Here is a 23,698-nt window from a genome sequence, read left to right on the forward strand (position 1 = left end):
AAATGCTCTCTCTCTCTCTCTCTCTCTCTCTCTCTCTCTCTCTCTCTCTCTCTCTCTCTCTCTCTCTCTCTCTCTCTCTCTCTCTCTCTCTGAAACCCATGTATTGTAGATGTGGTGCTTTATGGGAACTGTGTGTGATAATATCTCGTCTAAGTGGAAATTCAGTATTTGTAATATGTTATGCAACACACATTATCCGTTTTACACACACAAAAAATAACCAAAAGTACAATTCTTACTGTCATTTTTGGGTTGATTTAACCAATAACTGGGGAAAAAGACCTGGGCTGGCATTAAGGAAGAATTAAATAATAGAGGGGATAATAGAATAAGTAATAGGAGCCAAGCTGAAGTTGCCTTTCATGTTAATATGAATGGGACAGATGCTGCAACAAAGGAGGCGAATAGCGAGGTGATAAGTGTGACTCATACTATTCCTAAAATAGAAGTGCAAACCAAACATGCCCCTTCTTTTTGTTTCTAGCAGAAACTGTGAAGCCAAACTATTTTTCCACCACTAAAGCTGTCCTGTAGTCAGTGTAATGTAACCTTGCATGTTTATATCCCACATGCCATATGAGCTGCATTATGTGAACCTGTTATACACTGATGGTCTGATCCAGTTCATAAACTGACATAGTGACTAATAGTCTTTTGGGTGTAGAGAACTAACTGGTTTTATATGATTTAAATGACTTGGCTTGTTGCAGTGTCTTCTTCACCTGTCTGAAGTAACTACTATTTTACATCTATGCTGCTCTCATCTTTTTAGTTATGTATTTTTTTTACTCCATAATTTTATTAAGATTATTTCAAATCTGATTTGCTGTATAAGTACTGTAGTTTACACACTCTCCAAAACAGCCAGTCTTGTCTCTCTTCTGCTTCGTCATGCTTAAAATTAATGATTTCTTTAAGATAGGCAGCTTTTTAGTTACAACTGACCCCTTCAAGGATTAAGCAGTGTATAATTTTAACCCACCAAAAAAGTAGTTATTTCTCTCTGGCATGGTTTCCAGATGCTACAAATCACAGGCAGCACATTTAGTTTAAGTGAATGTGTTTGTGATTTATGGGGACTTGATCCACATGAAATGTGAAAATATATATTACCTTTAATTTTCATTAAAGTGGTAAATTTCTATTTTACTGAAATCTAATTCATTATTTAAAGTTGTGGTGGTGACATGAGATGCAAATTCAGCTTTTTTGTGACATTAAGTGTATTAGTTTTGCAGTTAAATTTAAGATATTTAACCTATTTTTCTAAGTTTGAGACAGTCACTCCACAATTATTCAACTGTAATGTAATATAAGCTTTCCATCGTACACGGCAGTCATTAACTAAATAGTATGTGAATTCTGTTCATTTAATACATCATAAAAAAAGTAGATTTTATTTAACCAAAAGCGATTTTGGTTTTCAATGCTGACGAATCGCACTTTGAAACACCACTGTAGCTTTCTCTGTGTTTGTGCACAACAGCTGCAGATGATTTTTTATCTCTGTTTATTATCTGACACTGTAATCCCTCTCCTGCAGCTCAGCTCACGCACACCAAAATATGTGCAGCAGCAGGAGACTTTCTTCAGCGAATTAAACAGGAATTCAATCAGACAGTTTTTTTCCTCTTTGCAGCGTGAGTCCATTCAGAAGTCATTAAAATGTTGTAAAATCTGATAATTAAAAAATGAGAAAAAGACTCCTTTCATAATGGATTAATATCAGGCTTCTGGTCCTACATACACACATTGTATGAACATTTCAAACATTCCCCAATGAAACATAACTGTGTAATGAGATGCTGCTGCCTTAAGGTGGTAGCATTACACTTAAATTCTGCTAACATGAATCTCACAGTATTTTTGAAGGTAGTTTATTTGTACTATTGAATAGAACGAGGTGAATTAAAATTGAAGCATTCTTACTGCATTATCCTTAATAAAGAAATACTCACTTTTTGCACTTTATGACTTTGTGTTTTGTTGTATTGAAAGAAATGTGGGTTACCTCACGGTGTCTGTCATCTCTTGAATTTCTTCAAAGGAAAGAACTGGTCATATAAAAAGCATTTATCCAACTTATTTAAACGTGCAATTAAACTCTTAAGCATGAAAATGTTAATGCAATGATGGAGCATTAAAGTTATGTATTTGTATTTGTCTTTTTATTGTTATTTTTACATCTTTATTTCATACATCATTTCAGACCAGTACTGTGGAATTTGCATTTTTACAACAAGTCAACATAATATATTTGCCTTAATATTTTATAATCATAATTCTCATCCTTAAGGTTAATCACAGCTCTATTGAATTTACTTTAGACATCAATTCAAGACATTTGAAGCTATTCATGAATGCAGTGAGACAGATGAAGAGTTCAGCACACTGATGATTAGGATGAGTGTTGAAAAGATTGTATTAATTATAAATGACTGATCTAGTAAAAGGATGAGATCACATTCATTCAATAACAGTCAGGTAACCAAATGAACACTGATGCATGTTTTTCTTGCTGTAATCATTCCTCCTGTTTATACTGGCCATTAGAAGATGTATGTATAATGTAAGTTATGGAGGACAAAATCCACAGTCCTGTGCAAAAAAAAAAAAAAGTTGATCTGAAGCTAATATGAAGCTTCAGTCGTCCAAATGAGTCAAATCAAGTAGATATTTTTCAACGTTAGTCTTTTTAGTGCCAAAGTCCCTCTTTTTGTTACTATACTTCCACCACAGCTCAATAAAGAAACACTGTCCGAGGAAACACAAAGAGGGAATTTGATGCCATGTGGCAGATATCCACATGATATTACTAACTCACACTCCTGAAGTGTCATATAAGCTTCAGATAAACGTTTAAATGCATTTTTGCACAAAATGACTGTGGATTTAAGGCCCCGTAATCATTTACATTGAAAGGACATTTGAAGGGAATCTTCTAATTGGTCAGCATAATGAATGTGTGTGTGTTGTGTATATGGGTGAGATGTGCTTGGCTTGTGCGTATGTGTATCAGTGTTATGTGCATATATCTTATTATATCTTATTTTATTTTGCATGCTGCATTGGACTGCTCAAACTGCGTTTCTTTGTATACTTGCACTGACAATAAGGATCTGAAGGAGCCATATATTTGATTTCATTGAATGGTAGTGCTCCTCCCAACCACTAGGGGGAGCACGGTAAAAGGCCAGCTGGGCACAGATTAAAAGGTCATGCCAATCAAGCCAGGTGTGTGCTGATGGTGAGAAAGAGTTTTTGACTGTGCTCAGGAGGAAAGGGCTTTAATTTTAGAGTTTTCTTTCTAGAAATATTACCCCCACCCTTCCCCAGCTCAGTATTTATTTATTTTAACATATATGGCCCTAATACGTTTATCAGTAAATACATGAATTTATACATTAAATGAAGCTTATTGATTACTGACAAGTTAATGACAGCTAAATTATTTGGCTGACAAACTTGTAACCAACTTAACTCATGAATAACAAACAAAAATGTTGGACTTTCTATGGTGAAAACGGCCTTTTTCTGCATCTTTGAAGGTCCCAGTTAACCAGGTCATCTCATATTTGATTATGAAAAAATGACCAGAGTACATGGTTGGAAAGTTGGTCTCCTAAAGTCTGGATATATCTGGTAAGGCAATTATTTTTTTTATTTTTTTTTACAGGACTAAATATAAACTTTAATGACATATTCATGACTTTTAAGCTCGCGGGCCTTAGTTCACTATGGTAAAGTCAGCTGTTAGCTCAAAAACTACATTGAACTATAGTCCATTTTTTATTTTTATGGCACATAATTACAAAAAGCAAAGTAAGAAACCATAAGTAATACAGCAAAAAAACATCTTTGACTGGTCTGTAGTCTTTATTTACATGTGAAAAAAAAAAAACTAGATGAAGAAATAAAAAACATTTTTTTTAAAAAGACATTCATTTTAATCAGGTAGTTTAACATTTGGACGTTTCCACACGTGTCTATAAAACTTTAGATCTCAGAAAACCAGCTGGAACTGGAAGTTTGTGTCACACACTTGCTTGCACCTGTCTCCCAAATATTTCTTTGGCTCTCATTCAATTGACTTCATTCAGACTTTGTAAAAGGCACATCTGACCTGTAAGTCATTTGAAACATGCATATATGTTATGTGACAAAGAAAATACAAAGCAGTGGTGACTTTACAGCTATAAGAGAGGTTTATATCAGTGTAAACAGTTTTCTTTTCTGCTTCTAAATGCGTCTAAATTAGGATTTGTGGCTTATCATGTCCTCTCTTACTTATGTGTGAATCATCAAGTACACTTCACACCTGTCAATGGAAAACATCTAACCTCTATTCCAAATAAAAACGAGGCACACAGTGATGGCCAAAGACAGCCAGTACAGCATTAAATGTAGGTCAAAATCATGTAAAAAAACAACAACAAAAACTAACACATGCCATCTAACAATCACTTTTTTTCTCCTCAGTTCCTCCTAGTGTGCTGAATCACTCAGGGATGGTAGAGTCAGCGTCAGCTTTGATGGCGTCCACCAGAAAACTGAGCTCGTTGCACAGCGTCTCGTGGCGGTAGGCCATGCGGATCTGTGCCACGTTTGTCCGCCGGATGTCGTTGCCGTCCGGTCCGTCTTCCAGGTAATTGGGGCCGATGAAGTGTTTCTTCTCCTGCGGATGACAGAGTTAAACACATTCAGAACAGATATTGCACATTTTTGTAGGCATATATATCAGACTCTTTTCTTTATACCCAGATCAGGTTGTGTTTCAGTGACCTCGATATGGGACATGGCTGATACTATAATGGGTTTGAATGGCTGACCTTTCTATTATTGGTATCAGTTAGTCAGCTTAATGCCAGACCGAATAGTTTTCCTTTACAGTGAGACACTTGCAAAAGTAATATGAGCTTAGTAATATGATATGCACCATGAGACAATATAAATGGAAAATGGAAATATTGGATTTTTATAAGATTTTTGGCATTAATGTGATGAATCAGGCTGGCTCAATTAACCATACAAATACAATTTGGTTATTTTATTTAACAGATTTGAAATGATTTATTTATTTACAGTACTATTAATGCCACCATGAAAGAGTTCACCCATATTGTTCGCTCCTACAAAAGCATGAGAACAGCTGCCAGTAGCTGGATGGTTGCCATAGTGATTCACGCACTGGCTCACTAAGGGACGCAGTTTTAGGGCGTGTGTCAAGGGCAGGTCCCTAAATGTTGCCACTTCATGTCATAAATCATGTGTCAGATGAAGCAACAGAGGGTTTTTTGTTTCTTTTGAGGTTATTTTCTGTCTTGCAGGATTTATTTTTTCAAATTCACACACCTAGATAGATATAGAGCGGAGAATATGTCAGAAAGATTATAACAATGCAGGTTTCTCCGCCTTTCCCCTCTTTCTTCACCTTTTTGTGAAGTCTTCCAGACAGTCTTAAAACTAAAAAAAAATAATACAGTAAAAAAAGGGTTTGGCTTTACCTGATGTGAGAGGCCGCTCTGCAGCACGCTGTTTCTTGCTATCTCACACACATCACAGGTGCTCAGCTTCCACAGCTGGGCTGCGATGGCGTACTCCTCCATCAGAGCTTCCTGAATGGTTTGAACAAAACATGTGTGATTAGTTTGTTATATTAAAGAAGTTATATTTGGTATAAAGGTCTGGTTATTCTCACACCACTGTGTATTGTACTGACTATTTGAAAATGTCTCTGGACTACACTGTAAAAATTATATAAAGTAGCACAACTTGACAAAAGTTTAGTAACAAGTCGCACAGCTTATTCAACTTTTAAAATAATTGCTGCCCAGGTGTAAAATTTCAGTGGCCCCAAAACGTCTGTCTCCAAGTTCTTGTCTGCTTAATCGTTTAGTATATCAAATGTTAAAAATTGCATTAACAATCACTTAAAGGCTACAGTGATGTCTTTTAATTTGCTTGTTTTGTCAGACTAATAATCCAAAGCCTTCAAATATTCAATTCATTGCCATATATGACAAAGAAAACCAGCAAATTGCCACATATGAGACACTGCAACCAGAAAATGTTCATATAATTGTCAAAATAGTTGCTGATTAATTTTCTGTTGATCAATGCACCCATTTCAGCTCTAAACTGGTGATTAGAAGCAACATCCATCCTGGTTCCTGTGGTTCCTACCTTGGTGTAGTGGAACTGCATGGGGTCGTCGGTGGACAGCGACACACACAGGCCTTTCTGAAGAAACTCTCTGAGGGGGTTCTTAGAGTACTGCAGGAACAAGCTGTTGTTGCTGAGCGGAGACATGGCGATGGGGACCTGGGCCAGGTAGTACAGGTACTGCAACACTGGACTCTGAGGAGGAGAAGATGATGTAGATATAAGTAATAATATGAGTAATGGCATAACTTAGTGTAAAGGGAAGCTAGATGAGATATGACCCGAGTTTAAAGGAATAATATGAACATTTTTCATAAAAAGCACACAGAAAGTGATCAAATTAAATGATTTATATCACCAGCAACAAGAACTTTGACTCGAGAGTGACACATGTAGATCATGAGATGAAGAGAAGTCATCATTTAAATACGTTTAAGCATGTTTATATTCATTGTGATTATTTCCGAGCTCCAAATAGAATAAATGTGGCCTTTGCTGTGTGAAGATGAAAAGCACTTCAAGATGAAGATATTTTGAGAGGCTCTTGTGATAATTAAGTAAAGACATAGTGACGGCATTCAGTGTTAAAATGCCAAAGCAAAGCAGGTTTCTCAGTTTAAGTACTATATCATACTATCTCTGTCAGTTCGTAAACATGACGATTACATGATGATCGCTCTGATGTTGGAACAAAACATTGCTTATCAAACCCTCATATCACTTCACCTTCTTGAGGTTGAGGCCGTGGGAGATGTTGTCTGCCGTGAGGAAGGCGGAGACCAGGTGGGTGATGGAGCCCGCCTCGCCGCAGTGGGGACGAAACTGGAAGGTGTTGAGTCCTCGCTCCCTGAGGAGGGACAAACAATGACACTGTGTGTTACAAGTAAGTCAAATATGTAGTATTTCATGAGGCACATATCTGCTTTTCTTTTTTTTTTGGAAACTCTGAGTTTTCCTGAAGGAATCTGTTTGAACATGTTTACATTTTTTGAAAGGCCTGTGATGAACTCCCCCTCTCATTCCTCGCTCTTTGTTTGCTTGAACAAGAATAAACTGAGGACGGATTGAACTTTGCTTACTAAAGTCATGCATGTTTTCATTTCAGCATTAACATACTCAGCAAATAACATGATTCTGAGGTGTTATTGGATTAGTGTTGCAACCTTTTGCAGGGTGGTTGCGTGCACAGACGTGCAGTACTTACTTGCGCAGGTTGTTGAGCACCATAATGTTAGCATACATGTAGAACAGGTAGTAGGTGTAGGGAGGATTATCATCTGTGATCCACTCCTCCGGTTTGGGGCTTTTGTAAGAGAACATGTGGTTGCTGTGTTTGGACTCATCATCCACGCTGTCAAATCCCGTCACCTGCACAACAACAAAGATCAGCTCAGCCCAGTTTACAAAACAAATATTATTATATAACCGTGCATGTCTACTCACTAGTGCAACAAGATGTTTGATTTTGACTTTGCTGTTTATCTGCTCATTCTGTTTCCAAAGTGTTGAAATGTGTCACTAAATATAACTTTGTACACACAGCTTTGTACACAAGCACTACTTGTGTTATTTTAATAGACCAGCACATAAGCTACCCCACATTGCACATATAAATGTAACACTTTACCTTTACCCTTACATACTGTTCTGGGTCAAATTTGACCTGTATTGACATGGCTTTATGTTAAATGAATAGTGAACAGTTTTAATAAGATAGTAGTTATGAGGATTTCTTGTTATGATGTAGCAGTGAAGACTGATGGCTCTAATGGTTATAGAATAAACCCCACAGCTCCATAAAGTTCTGCTCATTTTCACTTTCAATAAAATACATTAAAATCATTATTGCTATGTTATATTTTCATGTCTTAGGTAAAATATGACATGATATTATGTGATAGTAGGTGTTTTTTCTCCAAAAACAAGTGGTGCAACACCTAAAAACTACACTCTCTCTGCTCTCTGAAACATTAATCAAGGTTTAATCACATTTATTGATCAGTCAGATCAACTATTGATGCTTTCTAAACAGATCTGTGGTTCAAAATGTGTTATAGACACTTTTTAAGGGGATTCTTAGACATACTGCGAGGGTGTAGATTAGAATATGAACAGTATGTAAAGGTTAAAGCTGAACACCCTGATCTATCAAGAACGACATTTCACCCCCATGTGTACCGAGTTTGTATTATGGAAGCGACAATACAACTGGTTCTGAATATGGGCGATAAGGCTGCTACTTACGTATTTTAAGAACACATGTAGCGTTTTGTGCTTTTGCGGGTTGACTGTAGCCTCGAAGAGAGGGAGGAAGATGTTCTCCAGCATCTTGGCGAAGTTGGGTACGAGTTTCTTTGCCATGAAAATGTCACTGCAAGACAAAGGGACTCATATCAGTTTATCCTCTCGTGCAAACAACACAAAAACACATTTCATTAGCCTAACTTAGATATCCATAATAAGAGTAGGTCAAAACCTAGTATATGGCCGGACCCCAGTATGAAACACTAGAGGGCTTTTAACTTGAAATGACGGTTATGGGAAGTGGCGACATTAAGCAGACTAAAGTTACACCATTTGTCGGCCTCAATGATGTAACTTCATCACTCAGTCAGTCAGTCAGTCAGTCAGAGAGAGAGTTTTGCGATAATGAGGCTGGCTCGCTGCTGTCCAGCCATAAAAAAACAAAACATGAATTGTCTTAAGTTTATTATTTTAGAGCCAAAGTTGGATTTCCTTATCTATGAGTTAAGAAAATTGCAAAACTGGTCACAGATATGGTTGTAATTACTGTTTTTTAATTCAATCAATCAGACTTTGTTGGCACTTTTCCTACGTAGTAATGTTACATACATACAATAAAAACAGGAAGTGAAGAAACACCATCATAACTGTCACGAATCTGCATTGAGCAAACGCCAGAGGTAGGATAAAAGCGTAAAAATTCAGAGATTAACAAAATATAATAATAAACCATAAATGTGAGGTTTATTGAACAATTTTACTCCCTAAATAAATCAAAAAGCACTTAAGAAATACTTTATCTTAATCTCTGTGTTAAAAATAGGAAACAATAAAAGTCAGTCCATTTGTCTTGTCTTAATGATCTCAGTGTTTGTCTTATGGTGAGGAATGTTCCCACTGTCTCATAGTTGGCTTCTGCTTTCTCTCCGCACTTACTATATTCTGGGAACTTGGATCATCCATCTCAGGTTGGGTGAGTGGACCTTATGCTGGATGAACCAGTTTGCGAGGCCATCCCACTCGCTGGCAGAGCGTCCGTAAATTGACAGACGTGGTTCGGCGTGTTGGTACTTGCTCTCCTCCAGCTCCGTCGCCACTTCCTGAAACAGACGCCAAAACCACAGGAAGCCAGTGATGTTTATTGATAGCAGAGGCAGAAGCGAATTGTTGGCGTTAGCTCACTGAACAGATAACACATAATTCTTTCATCTGTTTAAAAGGCCAACAGAGCAAGTGCAAGAAACATTACTCATATAAAAACAACTTTATGCACTGTAGTAATGTTATTTAATAATACAGCAGCACGCACTTATTATTATTATTCAAACCTTTGATGCATTGCCACAATTTTATTACAAGTTTCATATAGAAAGACACATTTTACTTTAAATATATGACGTGCAAAAAGATTTAGATGTACTCATGCACCTTTGACGTCATGTTATTCCTCTCAATATAAAGTTACTATTTTTGTATTTCCTCTTGTTCATATTGCTCGTTTTCTTGTTTTTGATGCTCTTTCTATTTTTGCTATCCACTTTGCTGCTGGCACTAATAAATGATTATCTTATGTTTTGTTTTTTTAATCTTTTGCCCTAAAGAATTAGTGTTGAAAATGTCAAATTAATTCTAATTAGGTTAAACAAATGAAAAATAACCTAATTAGATCTCCTCTAAGGACTTTGAGAGTATGCAGACTCTTTCTGTGACATCACACAGGCCTTCCAATTAGTTTTATTGGGATAAAGTAGTTAACGTCATCATCGTTTGGTTGATTGGGTTCATGGACTTTGGTGCCCCTGTGAAATGTCCGCATAGCTCCGCACAGCTTCAGCCAGAGCAGAGGTCCAATTAGACCACATAAATGAAAACACCTGTGTACTTTTAAATGATATTAGCATTTTATTACCTTGATGATACGTGCGAAGTACTCTCCTTTGATGAAGTTGTCTGATTTCAAGTAAATCTCCCGCAGCTCGCTGGCCCCCACGGGGTTGTATTTGGAGTTGAACTTGTCAAACCGATGAAATGTTTGTCTTCCCTAGAAGAACCATTCGTGAGAGAGGGTGAATCTTATGTACTGATGATCGCATTCTCATTCCAACAAAGTGACTGTATTGATTATTTTCAGATTACACATTAACAGGACTTTGCATGGAAGTTGTTGTGTAACACCATATGAAATGCATGAGCACCCATAATTGCATCCTTATGTCAACAAATACAGGTTGGTGAAATGTGCTTTTAGATGTTGATGACAAATCCATGCAAGCACACGATCATCATGTGATTACCTGATACATTTGCGTCATGGTCATGTTTGTTGTTTTTTTGGATGCATTATAAACGGTGAAACCGTGTGGCAAAAAAATGTGGATTTAATCTTAATCAAAGACTTTTTTTTTTTTTCAATTTGTTCTTACAGCGTGCACGTCCAACGAGTCCACTGTGAGGTCATAAGGGTCCATGTTGAGGTTGTTGAAGACTTGCTTGAGCGTAACCTTCTGGCAGCCCTTCTCCAGCACCACACGGTCTTCCTCCGTCTGGTATGTGGTCTTAATAAATTTCAGCAGATGCTTCTGGTTCATGCAAGCAGCAGCGTGTATATGTGTGTCCACCTATTGTTTTGACACAAAGCAAAGCATGCGTCATATGTGGATAACTTCATTGTACAAGTTGCAGTACATCCATAAACTGATGAGACTTTTTAATAACTTCTGATGCTGTAAAGAAAACGCTTAAGCCCAGATGACAAACCACCGACCGACCTTTCTGACGTTGTAGAAGTCTCTGTGTGGAACGCATTTCAGCTCCTTTAGCTCCGCCATTTCATTCATCATTTCGTGAAGGTAGAATTTAGAGGCCAAGAAATTCAACCTCCTGTGACAGTAGGTTTTCCTGTGAAGCAACACAACACAAGATCATCAGAAGAATATTTCATTTTCACTACTAGATGGCCCATTAGAACATTTCGTGTTCCTTACGTCGGGCCATCAGCTATCATGGCGAGGACGTGACTCAGGTCTATGGCAAAGGTCTCTAGGTCTGGATAAGGGAGGCTGTGGGGCTGCTCTTGTTTCAGGGCCTCAGCATTGTCGTAAACGTGGACTATGCCGTCCTTCATCTTCATCTCGTAGTTCAGGTCCTCGGGAATACCCTCCATGGAGTATGGGTCCTCCCCCTCATGAGGGACAGGCCAGACGTCTACAGATGATGGGAGTAGATTAGGGTCAGTGACAAATCAATCAGGTGTCGAAGGAACATTTTAGGTAAGAATCAAAATGAACCATCGCTGAACTGACTTAACTGTGACTTTACTAGGAGCGAACAACATGTTTCGTGTTGTCTGCTGTGTTTAATTTTGCTACTCAGCCATTTAAAATACTGTTGATAGCACAGTTAAAAAGTTATTAAAGTTGTATGGACAAAAACAGCAGCAAGACAATCATAAATATTTAAAGAGCAACTTGACTCGAGGCTAAATACGCCTTTGTTTCTCTTCTGATGGTTGTGGTTGTGTGTAGACATAATGCTCTTTGTTGCACCTGCAGCCCACACCCATTAGTTATCTAATGTCATAGTTATATGATGTCATGCTAAACTTTAGGTCGTTGAATAGTTGTCCTGTTGCACATGCAGACTATCCAGTTATCTGGTTAGTCTAAATAAACGATGGTTTCTGTAGTTAAAGATTTTACAACTAAGTTCAAGTTCATCAAGCAGAGAAATAAAGTTGTTATCTTTATTCTCTGTCTAAAGCAGTGCTGGCAGTTCAGAGTATAAACCACAGCTCTAAATATTGTGTTCTTTGTATAGTTTACTACCAGTATTTCTTTAAACCCTACATGCTCATACAATTATATTTATGTAGTTTAAAAAAAAAAAAAAAGTATTAAAAAATGTTCAACTTTCACAATCTACTGCCACTACATCTACATCAGTGCTCTAATTAAAGTACTGTTATTTTACTGTTGACCCACAGTAGACTATTTATTCAGGTCACCTGTGCACACTACGGTTAATTTACTGTTAAATGACTCTTTATCTACTTTGCACATTTCCATTTTGAGATACTACCTCACACATTACCTTGTGCACATTTGTACATTTTAATTTATTGCGTTCCTCTTTTCTACCTGTTGAGCTGTTGTCACGAAGCAATGTCTAACAACACATTTCAAATGACAGTACTTGTTTCAGTGGTTATATTTCTTGGTATCTGGCTGTGGTATATAACAGGTGTTTTATCAGTGTGTGACTTGCTCTGTCTGAGTTGACCACAGCCGTGTGTCTGACAAAGAAAGGAAATGTTTTTGCCCTCACTTGACACAGATTCAACCAATCCTTTTATTTTTTTGTTCCTTACTTAAAGTTACTACAAGGACATTTGAACGGATTATGAAACAGTCATTACTTGGACGAGGGGAGGACATTTCTCTCAACTTGATAACGTTAACAGTAATATTTGACTCATTGACAGGTTCCTGACTGATTTTAGAAAGACAGAAAGAGAAGGGGAGGTGATGGTCAGGTGAGCTTGAGAGGGAATGGAGAGAGGGAGCGGCACTGGCAAGAACAAAAGAATGAATCTAATAAATTAAACATTAATTTGTGTTTCATGGCACCTCTCCCACAATCCTGCAGGAAGGTGCCTTTAACCTAGATGTACGACAGTTTACTTTGTTTCACCATCGTCATATTAAAAGAATAAATCTTACATCGTTACAAAGAGAAACATTACGTCATCGCTATGCATCCTGCAAACACCTCACTCACTTCCAAAACAAATACACGTGCTAGCCAGACCAAGGTCTTTATTGCAGGAGCTGTGGCGCTTGTCAGTCTTCATTCTTGGAAACACTACCACTTTTGTCCATAAATCAAACATTCCTTGAAGTAACTTTTAAATAAAGGTTTTTTCAGACTGTGATACGGACATGAACGGCTGCATGCTTGCTTGGAGACAACAAATGCACACACTTGTATAGATGTTATAGTCCGGGGGAACATTATAAAACTAGATGAGCTTCTTTTGTTTGTTGTGTTTAGCTGAGTTAAACAGAGTTTTGTTTCTATAATACGTAGATAGTGACGTACAGTTTCACCTTGCACAGCCTCTGTTTTTGTTTTTCTTTCTCATGCACAGTTGGCTTCCACATGAGATATCTTTTAGAGCCTCTCAGACATGCAGACGTGGCAAGTATGAATCAGGTTTGATTAGTTGAGCTGGAGAATCAGCTAAATGTGCCCCTACTTGTAAAGTGTATAGGCTACAAAAAACAATTAAAGTATGAAACACACTTAATGACTTTTTGAGTTTTTCCAGTGAGGAAAAATTATAGTCTGAATGCTTTTACCTGGCAAGACCTCATCCTCCTCTCTCCACTTATCATTTTCGGCGCTTCTGAGAAAGCGGGCGGCTGTCCTGGGGAAGCGGTGGTAGGCCAGTTTGGAGTACTTCTCTCTGATGAACAGAGCTTTCAGGAGACTATGGGCTGCCTGCTCATAATCCTCAACTGTAATCTGGAAATGTCATGAAAAGATTTTAACACTTAAAAAACAATATATATATTTATGTGTGTATATATTGGTTTAAAGTATTGAGAAAGTATCTCAATGAAAGTGTTTTGGCTATTAAAGCCTCACTGAGACACAAGCAGCTTCTAAGATTTGTTCCCTCATGTCAGATTGCTGGAAGCTGTTTGTGTATAAGCTTTAATGATAGCACTAGTTTTTATGATGGGGAGGCATGTGAGGCAGCCACAAGATAAAGTCTGTGTTACGTGGATATGCGAGGGAGAGTGTTAAATCCTCCTTTACCCCTGCACAGTAGTCTCCACTGATGGTAACTCTCTGAAACTCTGGAAAAGACTCAGGTAGTGACGGTTCAGGTGCGGTCGGACTGAACAGCGGGGTAATCACAGGCACGGCCCAGTCAGTAGAACAGGTGGGTATCTGTAAAGACACCGACTGCGAACGCTTCAACCTGAAAGTCTTCTTCCTAGTTGACACACAGCAGAGGAGAGAGGACAGGCATTACTCCACTTAAAAACTAAAACTGCAACCAACTGTGTATTATTGTAGTCTGGAGATTTATGGTACAAATGCTTTATAGAGAATCATTTGATCAGATATCTTGATACCGTTTAGTGGTCTCCTCAGACTGCTGCTCAGCCAGCTCCTTCTTCAGCGCCCGCTCCCTGTCCTCGTGCAGGCCGATGGGACAGTCCTCAGGCACGGTGAACAGAGCCAGAGCATCCTTGTTGTCTTCCTCCTTCAGGGCGCAGGCGTAAACCTTCTCTGCTAGCAGCCGCACCTTCTCATCCACCTCTGCCATCGACATTTTTGGGAAAAGCCGCGGCATGTCTAAGGGAGTTTAAAAAAATACAATAAAATTAGTACAAGTGTGTGCTTTTTTTTTAATATAGCCAAAGAAGGCTGCGTTTTCACATGAGCTCACATTTATTCATAAGTTAAAAGGATCATTTTTAAGTTGGTTTGAGGTAATGGCTACAGTAAATGCTTCATTGTGGGTTTTTTTGTTTCCTGTGTATTATTTTGTGGTAAAATGGTTTATTTTCATCCTCGTTCTGTAACCATAGTTTGATATTTAGTGGGTAATTATTCATTGAGAACTATAAAAACAAGTTACATTACAATATCAAATAAAAGAAGCTTGCAGCATTGTCATATTGTGGTTGTATTGCGATTACTGAGAAATTAATTTCCCATAGCTGTCAGCAGTCGTTACTGAAGAAGGTTTTCCTGGTTAACTAGAAAGTGAGACGCCAGTGTTGACGTTATAACGCCAATTTATCATCCGAGGAACCTTCTAGCATGTCTCAGAAATATGATAAATATGGCAATACTTTAAACAACAAAAACATGATCTTAGTGGCAGCAAATACAAATACCAGCGTGATAAACATGAGACCTGTGACCACAAGTTAGAGGCGAGGAAGATTTAGGTGAGGGATGAGCTCATCCTCTTAACTCAAACCAGTAAACATGTCTTGGGCAGCCGGCTCCTGTTTCATAGTGGCGACGTGTTCTGCCAACGTATGAGGCAAGTTACAGTAAACACAGTTTATCACCTTGATGTGTTCTAGACTGGTGACGTGACCTCTTAACCCCTCGGGGGCAGAAGCAGGGTAATGATTACCCTTTCCTGGACCACACACCTCTGGGAAAAGCACTAAGACCGTAACATGAACTGTGTTGTTCTGTTTGTGTGTTGTGGTGTTCAGTTGGGTGCAAAACATATTGCAACAATAGTTAAATAAGTCTATTTTATTGAGTTTTATTGTTTTTTGATATCTATAATATAATTTAAAACATAACATCTTAGCTGAAACTGTAAATAGAGCAACAAAGGATATGTTCATTAAAGTTAAAGTAAGCACATTTTCTCCAAGAATCTCCAGATATGTTTTCAGAGGATTATAATTCCCAGCTATTACTGCAGTTGGAATGGGGACGTCTGACCCCTTTGTCATTAAAACCAGTCTCTAGCATGCCATCATTCTAGTTCTCAAGACTTTTCGGTGGGAAGAAAAACATGTTTCAAACCCATGGCATGAACTGCGATGCTATTTTTAAACCCGAGACTCTGAATGTATATTTTTATCTGACTTCTGACGAACAGCAGAGTTGTTTTTGAAATAGTTTTGCCCACCCTCTGGTGTGAAACTACTGTTGCTATCCAACATCCCATCAGCGGTGGAGATGTGTGGCTATTCTGATAACTGCTGCAGCCGGTCTAGGTCACTCGGCCAGTGCTCGAATCAGTCCATGTGCAGGTATTTGAAACAACAAGCATAGAACAGGATCTTCTGTACAGCCGTATCGGATAACAAGCTGCTCTACTGCTGACTCACCATCAAACTGAGTGCTTACAAGCAACCGTATCTATCTGAGGACGTCTGGCGGCATTCACAGATGACACAGTTAGCATTTGCTCTCACACTGGCGCGGCTCTCTGCCTGTTTCGGAAGCTTTCCACACGTGCACGCTCTCTCGACTGCAACAGCTGAGCAGTCTTCGGTGACCTTGACCTACATCTTCCCTGCCCCCCCTCCCCCCCATCCTGGCGGCTATAGAAACATGAGCTACACAAAAAAATAGTTTGGGTATGCTTTTCAACATCCATGCAATAAAATTTCGATTGATATAGTCGTATGGTAGTTAACATGTCAAATACAAAGTTCAACATCATCAAAATGTCACAATTATCACTTTTAACGATATATTTCACTCCGTTTTTGGATACAAACTGGTCTACATATGTTAAGACTTATCTTGGTATCAAAAAGTGAATTTCCATCAAACAATAATAATAATAATAGTAATAAACTTTATTTCTATAGCACCTTTCAAAACCTAAGTTACAAGGTGCTTCACACAATGCAATATTAAGAGAATAACATACATGAAACACAATAAGAAATCAAGCATCGGGTAAATCAGTAAAACAGTGAAAGCATGGTCTCCTTTGGTCTTATGGTCAAATGTCACCAACGTAGTGCCTCACACTGCAGACAATGAATGAACTTCATAATAAATGATTGTTTGCCATCACATTGCATGTCAGATTCATGCTCAGTAGAGGAAACTCTGACTGTCTCTTACCTTCTGCTGTGATTTGGGCCATGTTTGGCTGTCTCAGTCTCTGCCTGTTGAGCCAAGTATTTCAGCTTTCATGTGTCTGCTTCGGTCTCCTCTAGACTCCCTAGCACTTAGCTTTGGTTCCTCTATTTTCAGGTGGATGTTGAGTCTCAGAGAAATACTTTTAAGTGTTGCTGAAACCTATTCACACTGTCAAGACTGTCCTCTGGTCTGGTGTGTGTATATGTGTGTGTGTGTCGTATCTTTGTCGTATCTGTGATGCGTCTCTCCGGGTTTTCACTCCCGACTGTGTTCGTCAGGCTCTGCTCCTCTGTTTATGTGTCTGGTGTCTGTATGTATAATGCAGCTGCTGGTTGCTGCTGTCTACAGTGTCCCTTTCTGCCTCTATTTTAGGGTGCTGAGAGTGTGATGGCACAGGAGCTGCTAATCCATGCTGGTATGTCACAACTGGTTGCTTACATGTGAGCAGCCATCAGTGAAATATGGCAAAAATGAGGGACTTAAACACTGTGTTTCTCTTATAATGTTAAGATAATATTAAATCCCTGGGAAAGTGCATTAGAAAACTCTTTTAAATGTTCCCCAGATGACGTTGGGTTAAGTTTAGTTTCAACCTCTGGTGCATTCAGAGTCACTCACTGAATGTAAACTGTTGGTTAGTTTGGATTTGTCATTTTTTCCGTTATGAACCAAAAGCAAATAATCATTCTCTTTTAAGATTATTCTCAAAATACACCAACGTCCCTCATGGTTAAGCAACCATGTTCTCAAACAAGGTTCACAGAGCCACAGTGAATGTGTTTATATGGCTTACTGTCAGCTTTCTGTAGTAGACTAATTACTTCAATAAGAAATTCAAATCCTTTTAATCGAGAAAGAGATTAAGAAGCCAAGTACAGTATATGTTTAAATGTGTTACTTATGGGGTTAATTTATGATGGTGTGAAGATGGCAAAGACTCTGAAAAAGGGAAAGTATTACTGACTGTAGTGCAGAGGGATGGAAGGGAAAGTCTAAATATGTCAGTTTTCAAAGAGAGAAAGAGAAAGGTGTTTTGTGCAAATTAAGAGCAAAAGTGCATATGCTCTCTCATTAGGAGAGACTGTCTTGTCACTGAGAAAAGGGAAGAAAATTGGCTGTTTCATCACTTCATGCTGAAATCCTCAAGAAAACTAGTTGAACCGGTTCGTGTGGGTGGTGCGCTGTCATCTGCTCACAAAGCTAATGGGTGCATGCTCTGAACAGCCTTTTGTTACAGGTCTGTTGCACTTGTATCACTGCCTTTAAGGACTTGGATCAGTAAAGACGTTTTTCACCTGTGTGTGTCCTCATTAGGGTTCAAAAATAACTTTTTTCCAACCCGCAACAGCCAAATAGCTAGTGAATGTTTAGCAGCCACTCAATAGATTACCATTGTTTTATTGGCTGGTGAATGAAGCAAATCAACCACCTTGTTGCATATTTTAACAGCATTAGACTGCTGCTACTTTGAGCCGTGGTCCTTATTCAACACTAGATAGTAGTTGCACACTGTAGATTCTATGCACTGATCTTTCATTATCATCATATATTTTGTGCAGTTAGTGTTCAAGAAATCAACATGCTTTACAGTTTTGTACCAATAGCTTAAGATATTAAATGTGTGCCCTGCAAAATGCGACTTTAGCATGTCACAGAGAGAGTAAAAGGTTTTAATATTCAATACTTACTCTTCCTCTTTTTGTGTGCATGCCATCTATTTCTGAGTATTTTCTGGTCTGAACAAGGTACATATTCAAAACCTGCTAGTTCCTTATATTTGTCAGCAGCAGATTTTATGTTGCAGTGTACTAAACCAGTGGAACAAGAATGTTAAATGGAGCTGATAATTTATTTATCCACACTCTTGACAGGTGCCTGTTGAGCTGTGGCACAATAACTTAAATGTAGTACATCAGGATTCCTCAGCGAGATTATAATGTTTATCCACCTTTGCATATTAAATTCATACGGCATTCGAATATTTACTCACCTTTCCCAAGGCAAGGTGTAGACTGCTGCTTAAAAAGAGGCGTGTCCCTTCTCTTCATTTTGATCGGTATTTACCTGGAAGAAACAAAGATTAGATTAAAACCGGAGTAATTATAGTTGAGTCCACACGGCTGAAGTTAAGCGAGTAAATATGTGACCCCTCCCAAAGTTATGTAGTGCTCTTTTGAACCGACATTTCAAAAGTCTTGCTCCACTTCAGGATTAACCTCTGTTCTCTGCTCTTTGTCACCTTGTATAGTTAATCATAGAAGGTTTCTGTCACAACTCTGATATATATATATATATATGCAGATATGAACATAAACACTCTCTTAGCTGGAATAATGAGTCAAGTGTTGAATTCAGAACCCCAAACTTCATATTTTAGTTTGTCATGAAAACCATCTATAGGAAAAGGAACCATCTATAGGCCCGTGACTATATATTATAGTCAGGGCCTGAGATCTGCATCCTCATCTCCTTATTTAGGTCATGTTTGTGTGTTTGTTTGTTTATGAGGTTGTGAGAAGCAGGATGCCACAAAGCATTCTTAAAATAACAGATATTTATGCCTTGCAGGTGGGAAGAGAGAAATGTTTGGTGTTGCAGCAGCGTTAAATTCCCCAAATCCTAACTTAACTGGTATTATTCTGAGCCTTCTGAGTGCTTCCCCACGCAACATGTGTTTGTAATGATCGACATGCACAACAGGTCTCCTCACGACACACACGTACACACGTACACACACACATACACACTAACACAAACACATATGCTGTTCTCAGTGAATCCAAAATCATAAACAGAAGGGCATTTTTTAAATACTGAATAGAGTATTTTCACAAATTGAGAAAGTGTTCATGTTACCAAGTTATTTATCTTTTTTTAATCCAAAAATTCTTGGCCAAATCTTTTTATGTCTTTCAAGGAAAAAAATAAAGTTTCGAAGCTGTAGCTAATCATTTTTATGATCAATTAATCTGCCAACCATTTTCTCAATGAAGCAATTACACGTTTGCTCTATAAAACATCTGAAAACAGTGAAAAATGCTAAATCATTGTTAATGTTATCTTGAACCAATACTCCAAAATCTAAGGATATGAGACTAAAACAGCAAATCCTCATATTGGAGAAGATGTATCTAGAGAATTCTTGACATCTTTGTTTATAAAATGGCTTGAACGATTAATCGATTATCAATATAGTTGCTGATCCAAATAAAGCTGTACTCAAGATGTTAGTTTAATAGATTTTTATCAAAACAATCTCTACAGTGTTGACATTTGAGTGGATGCAGAGCTGGAGAGTCTAAAATAGAGATATCATAGATTTATTAGCTGTGCTGCAAAATGCACTTTAATTCAATGGAGTAAAAAGAGCAATTGCTTGCAGGCAGTTGATATGTAAGGGATTGATGGGCTGGCTAACGAGTTGGGTGAATGGAAAAACACCTCGAAATCTTGCAAAAATTCACTGCATTCTCATGTTAAAAAAAACCCAAAGTGGAATATCAGGAAAAGTCTGAAATGGTTAAAAAGATTTGAGGAGCCGGCCTGGAGAGAACCGGTTTATAGCAGGAAGCTCTTGTTCTTTATTCTATGAAGATGTGGTTATGTTTGTTTGTTTGTTAAGCTATGATTATATGCAGGAAGTAATCAACAAATGCTCAGTTTTGTTCACCTACATGTGTCATTTCAGAAATATATCTGCCCACGTAACGCTTGATTTCACAAAGCAGTGTCCCATCCCTCACACGGCATTTAGAGCACTTGCACCTTTACTGACAGTCAAAGTCTGTAAGGGTTCACCTCTCAGGTCTTTATGGTGATGTGGACATGGTGTAGGACTGACTGATGGAGAACTTAATGGTGCAGAAAGAAGAAAAAAAAAAAACAGACTGGTAGCCGGTTGAAAGAGTTTCACATTGGCTGCCATGTTGGTTTTGGAATTTCCTGTTTTTGCTAGTTGAAGGCCGATGTACACACAGCACAAACATTGCAACATTGTTCTTTTGAATGTTAGGAGGCTCTGAATTGAAATGACGTGTCAGTGAGCTCAGATCACTACATCAGGTTTGTGTATATTAAGATCTTCCTATTATTCAGCATGCAACAGACATATAATCATGAATACCCTTTGACACAGATACAAGCAGTAGAGATAATTTAGACTAGTTTTAATGACAGTACTACAGTAGCATTATAGATACTTTAGATTAGCTTCAATTACAGCAATCATTCAAATCAGTATCTACAGAAAGTTACTCAGCCAATCTCCAGCCACTGCTTTGGTTTTTAAAAGCGTGACTGGGCTTGTTGCATCTCTGAGGAAATGCCTGCACAGAAAGTCTGACTCAGATAAAGGAATGTCATTATATAACACTACTTATATGGTAACCTACATAATGGCTGAGTAAACAATGTTGTTGTGCATATAGCCATTTGTTCTCATTATGTTTCACAGCGGGAAGTGGCATCGGATAAGGATACTGTGCTGTACTTAGCAGGATTTCTGATTAAACTTATAACTATACAAGTAATCTTCATTAAAAATGCCTTTATTATTTTATTTATTCAACATCTTCTAGTGATTGTGAGGGAAGAATCTTGAAAGTGTTCATGGACATGCAAGTTTTAGCCATTGAGACCACAGAAATACTGGATTTTTCCTAAAAGCAGCTGTTTTTGAGAACAACATATAAATAGTTTATAAACACGACTGGATGCTCCGTGTCTGTGGTTGGACTGTGCTTCTTACCGGGTAGACGCTTATTATCTGCTTGACTTAAGTGCTTTTGTTGCTCTGCAGAGTCGGTCTAAACAAAAACAACTGCAATCGACTCAAGATCAGTCTTCTTCATTCAGTGTTTCATTACCACAAAGATACAGGTAAACATTTAATTAAAAAAGAATGAATTGTACTCCAAGGACACAATCACACTTCAGTTCAGGCAGTTTAGTTCAGGACCTTCATAGACCTTTTATAGGTGTCAGTAACTCATTTACTCTATTGAATAACTCAATCTGTTTAGGCATGCAGAATGACTATTATTTCCCACAAGAAAGATGAGTTTCTCCTTATCTTGCAAAACAACAAAGGCCCCAGGCAGAAAGGCAGACGAGTAATTTCCCTGCAACAAAAGGTCACAAACAAGTGACATCGCCCGAGGCAGTTTATCAGATTTCGTCACAAAAGGGCTTTATACAAGTTTTCACTAGTAAACAACAGGGTTACCGCCAGTGTATTGCAAGCTTGGTGGCCTGCAGACAGATAAGCATCGGGGAATTGAAAAAAAAGTGTAGCGTAGCTCCTTTTTAAGGAATGTTTAGCAAGCAAGTGTGTTTGGTCGAAAGAGAGTGTTTGTGTGATGGTAAAGCTGCAGCTAAAGAAACAACCTGACTGCAAGCTAAGCAGGCAGGAAGCGGGAGAGTTTCTGCTGAAAACAAGCACCAAAACCCGGCAGACACGAGAGCAGCTGATCGCTAACAGCTACGTGTGTTAACAGCAGAGAGCAGGAGGGAGGACAGATTTCTCACTCCGCTACTATGCGATCGACTCTGTGATCGACTCTGTGATCGACTCTGCAGATGGTTATATTTTTATAATTGTTGCATTCTTCGTGCAACTAAGTACTGATGACATGTTTAGTTTTTTACTTTTATTTTTAATTTGATGAATGCGGGCGCTGATAGATGAAAATGAACTAAATGGGTTTTTATTTCTGTTGAAAAAAAAAATCAAGTAATGTAATCAGTGTATGCTCATATCATCTGCAACCCCTTTATACATGGCAGCACACCGGAAGGGGAAACTCTAAATAGTCAGATGAAAAACAGTGAGTTCCCCTTTCATGTCATAAATATGAACAAATAAATATGAAATGTCAAATTGATGCTGTCCCATAATCCTATTTATAGTCTTTCTTTTTTTTACCTTTTTTATTTTTTCCAAGAGGTCATACTGACAGAGACACTCACATACCACAGACACTCATACCTGCATGATATTTATAGTCTCTAGAGTACACGACCTGGCTCGTCTTTGAACTATGAGTGCAAGAACACACCTACAGAAACAAGGGCAGAGTAGACCAGGCAAGCTCAAATAAAGAGTAAAAACTTTCTGCTGCTCGTCACAACTTATTATGTTAGTCTCCAATATGTCAAGATACGTGCTAGTGTGGAAAACATGAACATAGACCTAGTAAATTATCTCTCACTCCCCAAACATTTGCATATTAACTGTACATTATTTTAACTGTAATGACAACTGAGGCCACATAAAGCAACGGTTCCCTTGTGAACACATACTACCATATAAAGTCGGGCATCTGAACTAGAAAGAATGCAATGTGATGAAAACGATAAGACGCCACATAGAAAACGCTCATAGAAAAGCCAAAGAATTGAAAAGAGCAGGGTACTTACTGTTTGCAGTACCAAGAGGTGTGAAAACTGTGCACGACCCTGCAGACAACCTTGTTAGGCGTCACACGACAAAAGACAAGTGTTGTCAGAGCAGCCTCTTCAGCAGACACGCAGCCCTGTTTTTACCCTTTCACTGCCAGTGTGTGGAGACAAGTGTAACAGTGCTGCACAGTTTAAACACATGAAGCTGCAGCGCCCAGTCCCCAAAAAAGGGAGTTTCAGGAAGTGA

At 38.3% G+C, this 23,698-nt stretch overlaps 1 protein-coding gene across 1 annotated transcript; it reads right to left on the reverse strand.

The window, feature by feature from the left end:
* Positions 1-3,863: 3,863 nt before the first annotated feature.
* ampd3b (adenosine monophosphate deaminase 3b) lies at positions 3,864-23,625 on the reverse strand. The gene is made up of 16 exons (XM_062420357.1): positions 23,470-23,625; positions 19,043-19,116; positions 14,550-14,772; positions 14,227-14,407; positions 13,764-13,929; positions 11,391-11,610; positions 11,175-11,304; positions 10,830-11,024; positions 10,316-10,447; positions 9,343-9,506; positions 8,407-8,533; positions 7,367-7,530; positions 6,889-7,009; positions 6,184-6,357; positions 5,505-5,615; positions 3,864-4,675 (listed from the first exon to the last, which is right to left on the reverse strand). Exons 2-16 carry the CDS (start codon positions 19,098-19,100, stop codon positions 4,499-4,501), a joined length of 2,343 nt encoding a protein of 780 aa, XP_062276341.1. The 5' UTR covers positions 19,101-19,116; positions 23,470-23,625; the 3' UTR covers positions 3,864-4,498.
* Between the last annotated feature and the right edge of the window lie 73 nt (positions 23,626-23,698).

The sequence above is a fragment of the Scomber scombrus genome, chromosome 6 (assembly GCF_963691925.1).
Source record: "Scomber scombrus chromosome 6, fScoSco1.1, whole genome shotgun sequence".
Classification (NCBI taxonomy): Eukaryota; Metazoa; Chordata; class Actinopteri; order Scombriformes; family Scombridae; genus Scomber; species Scomber scombrus.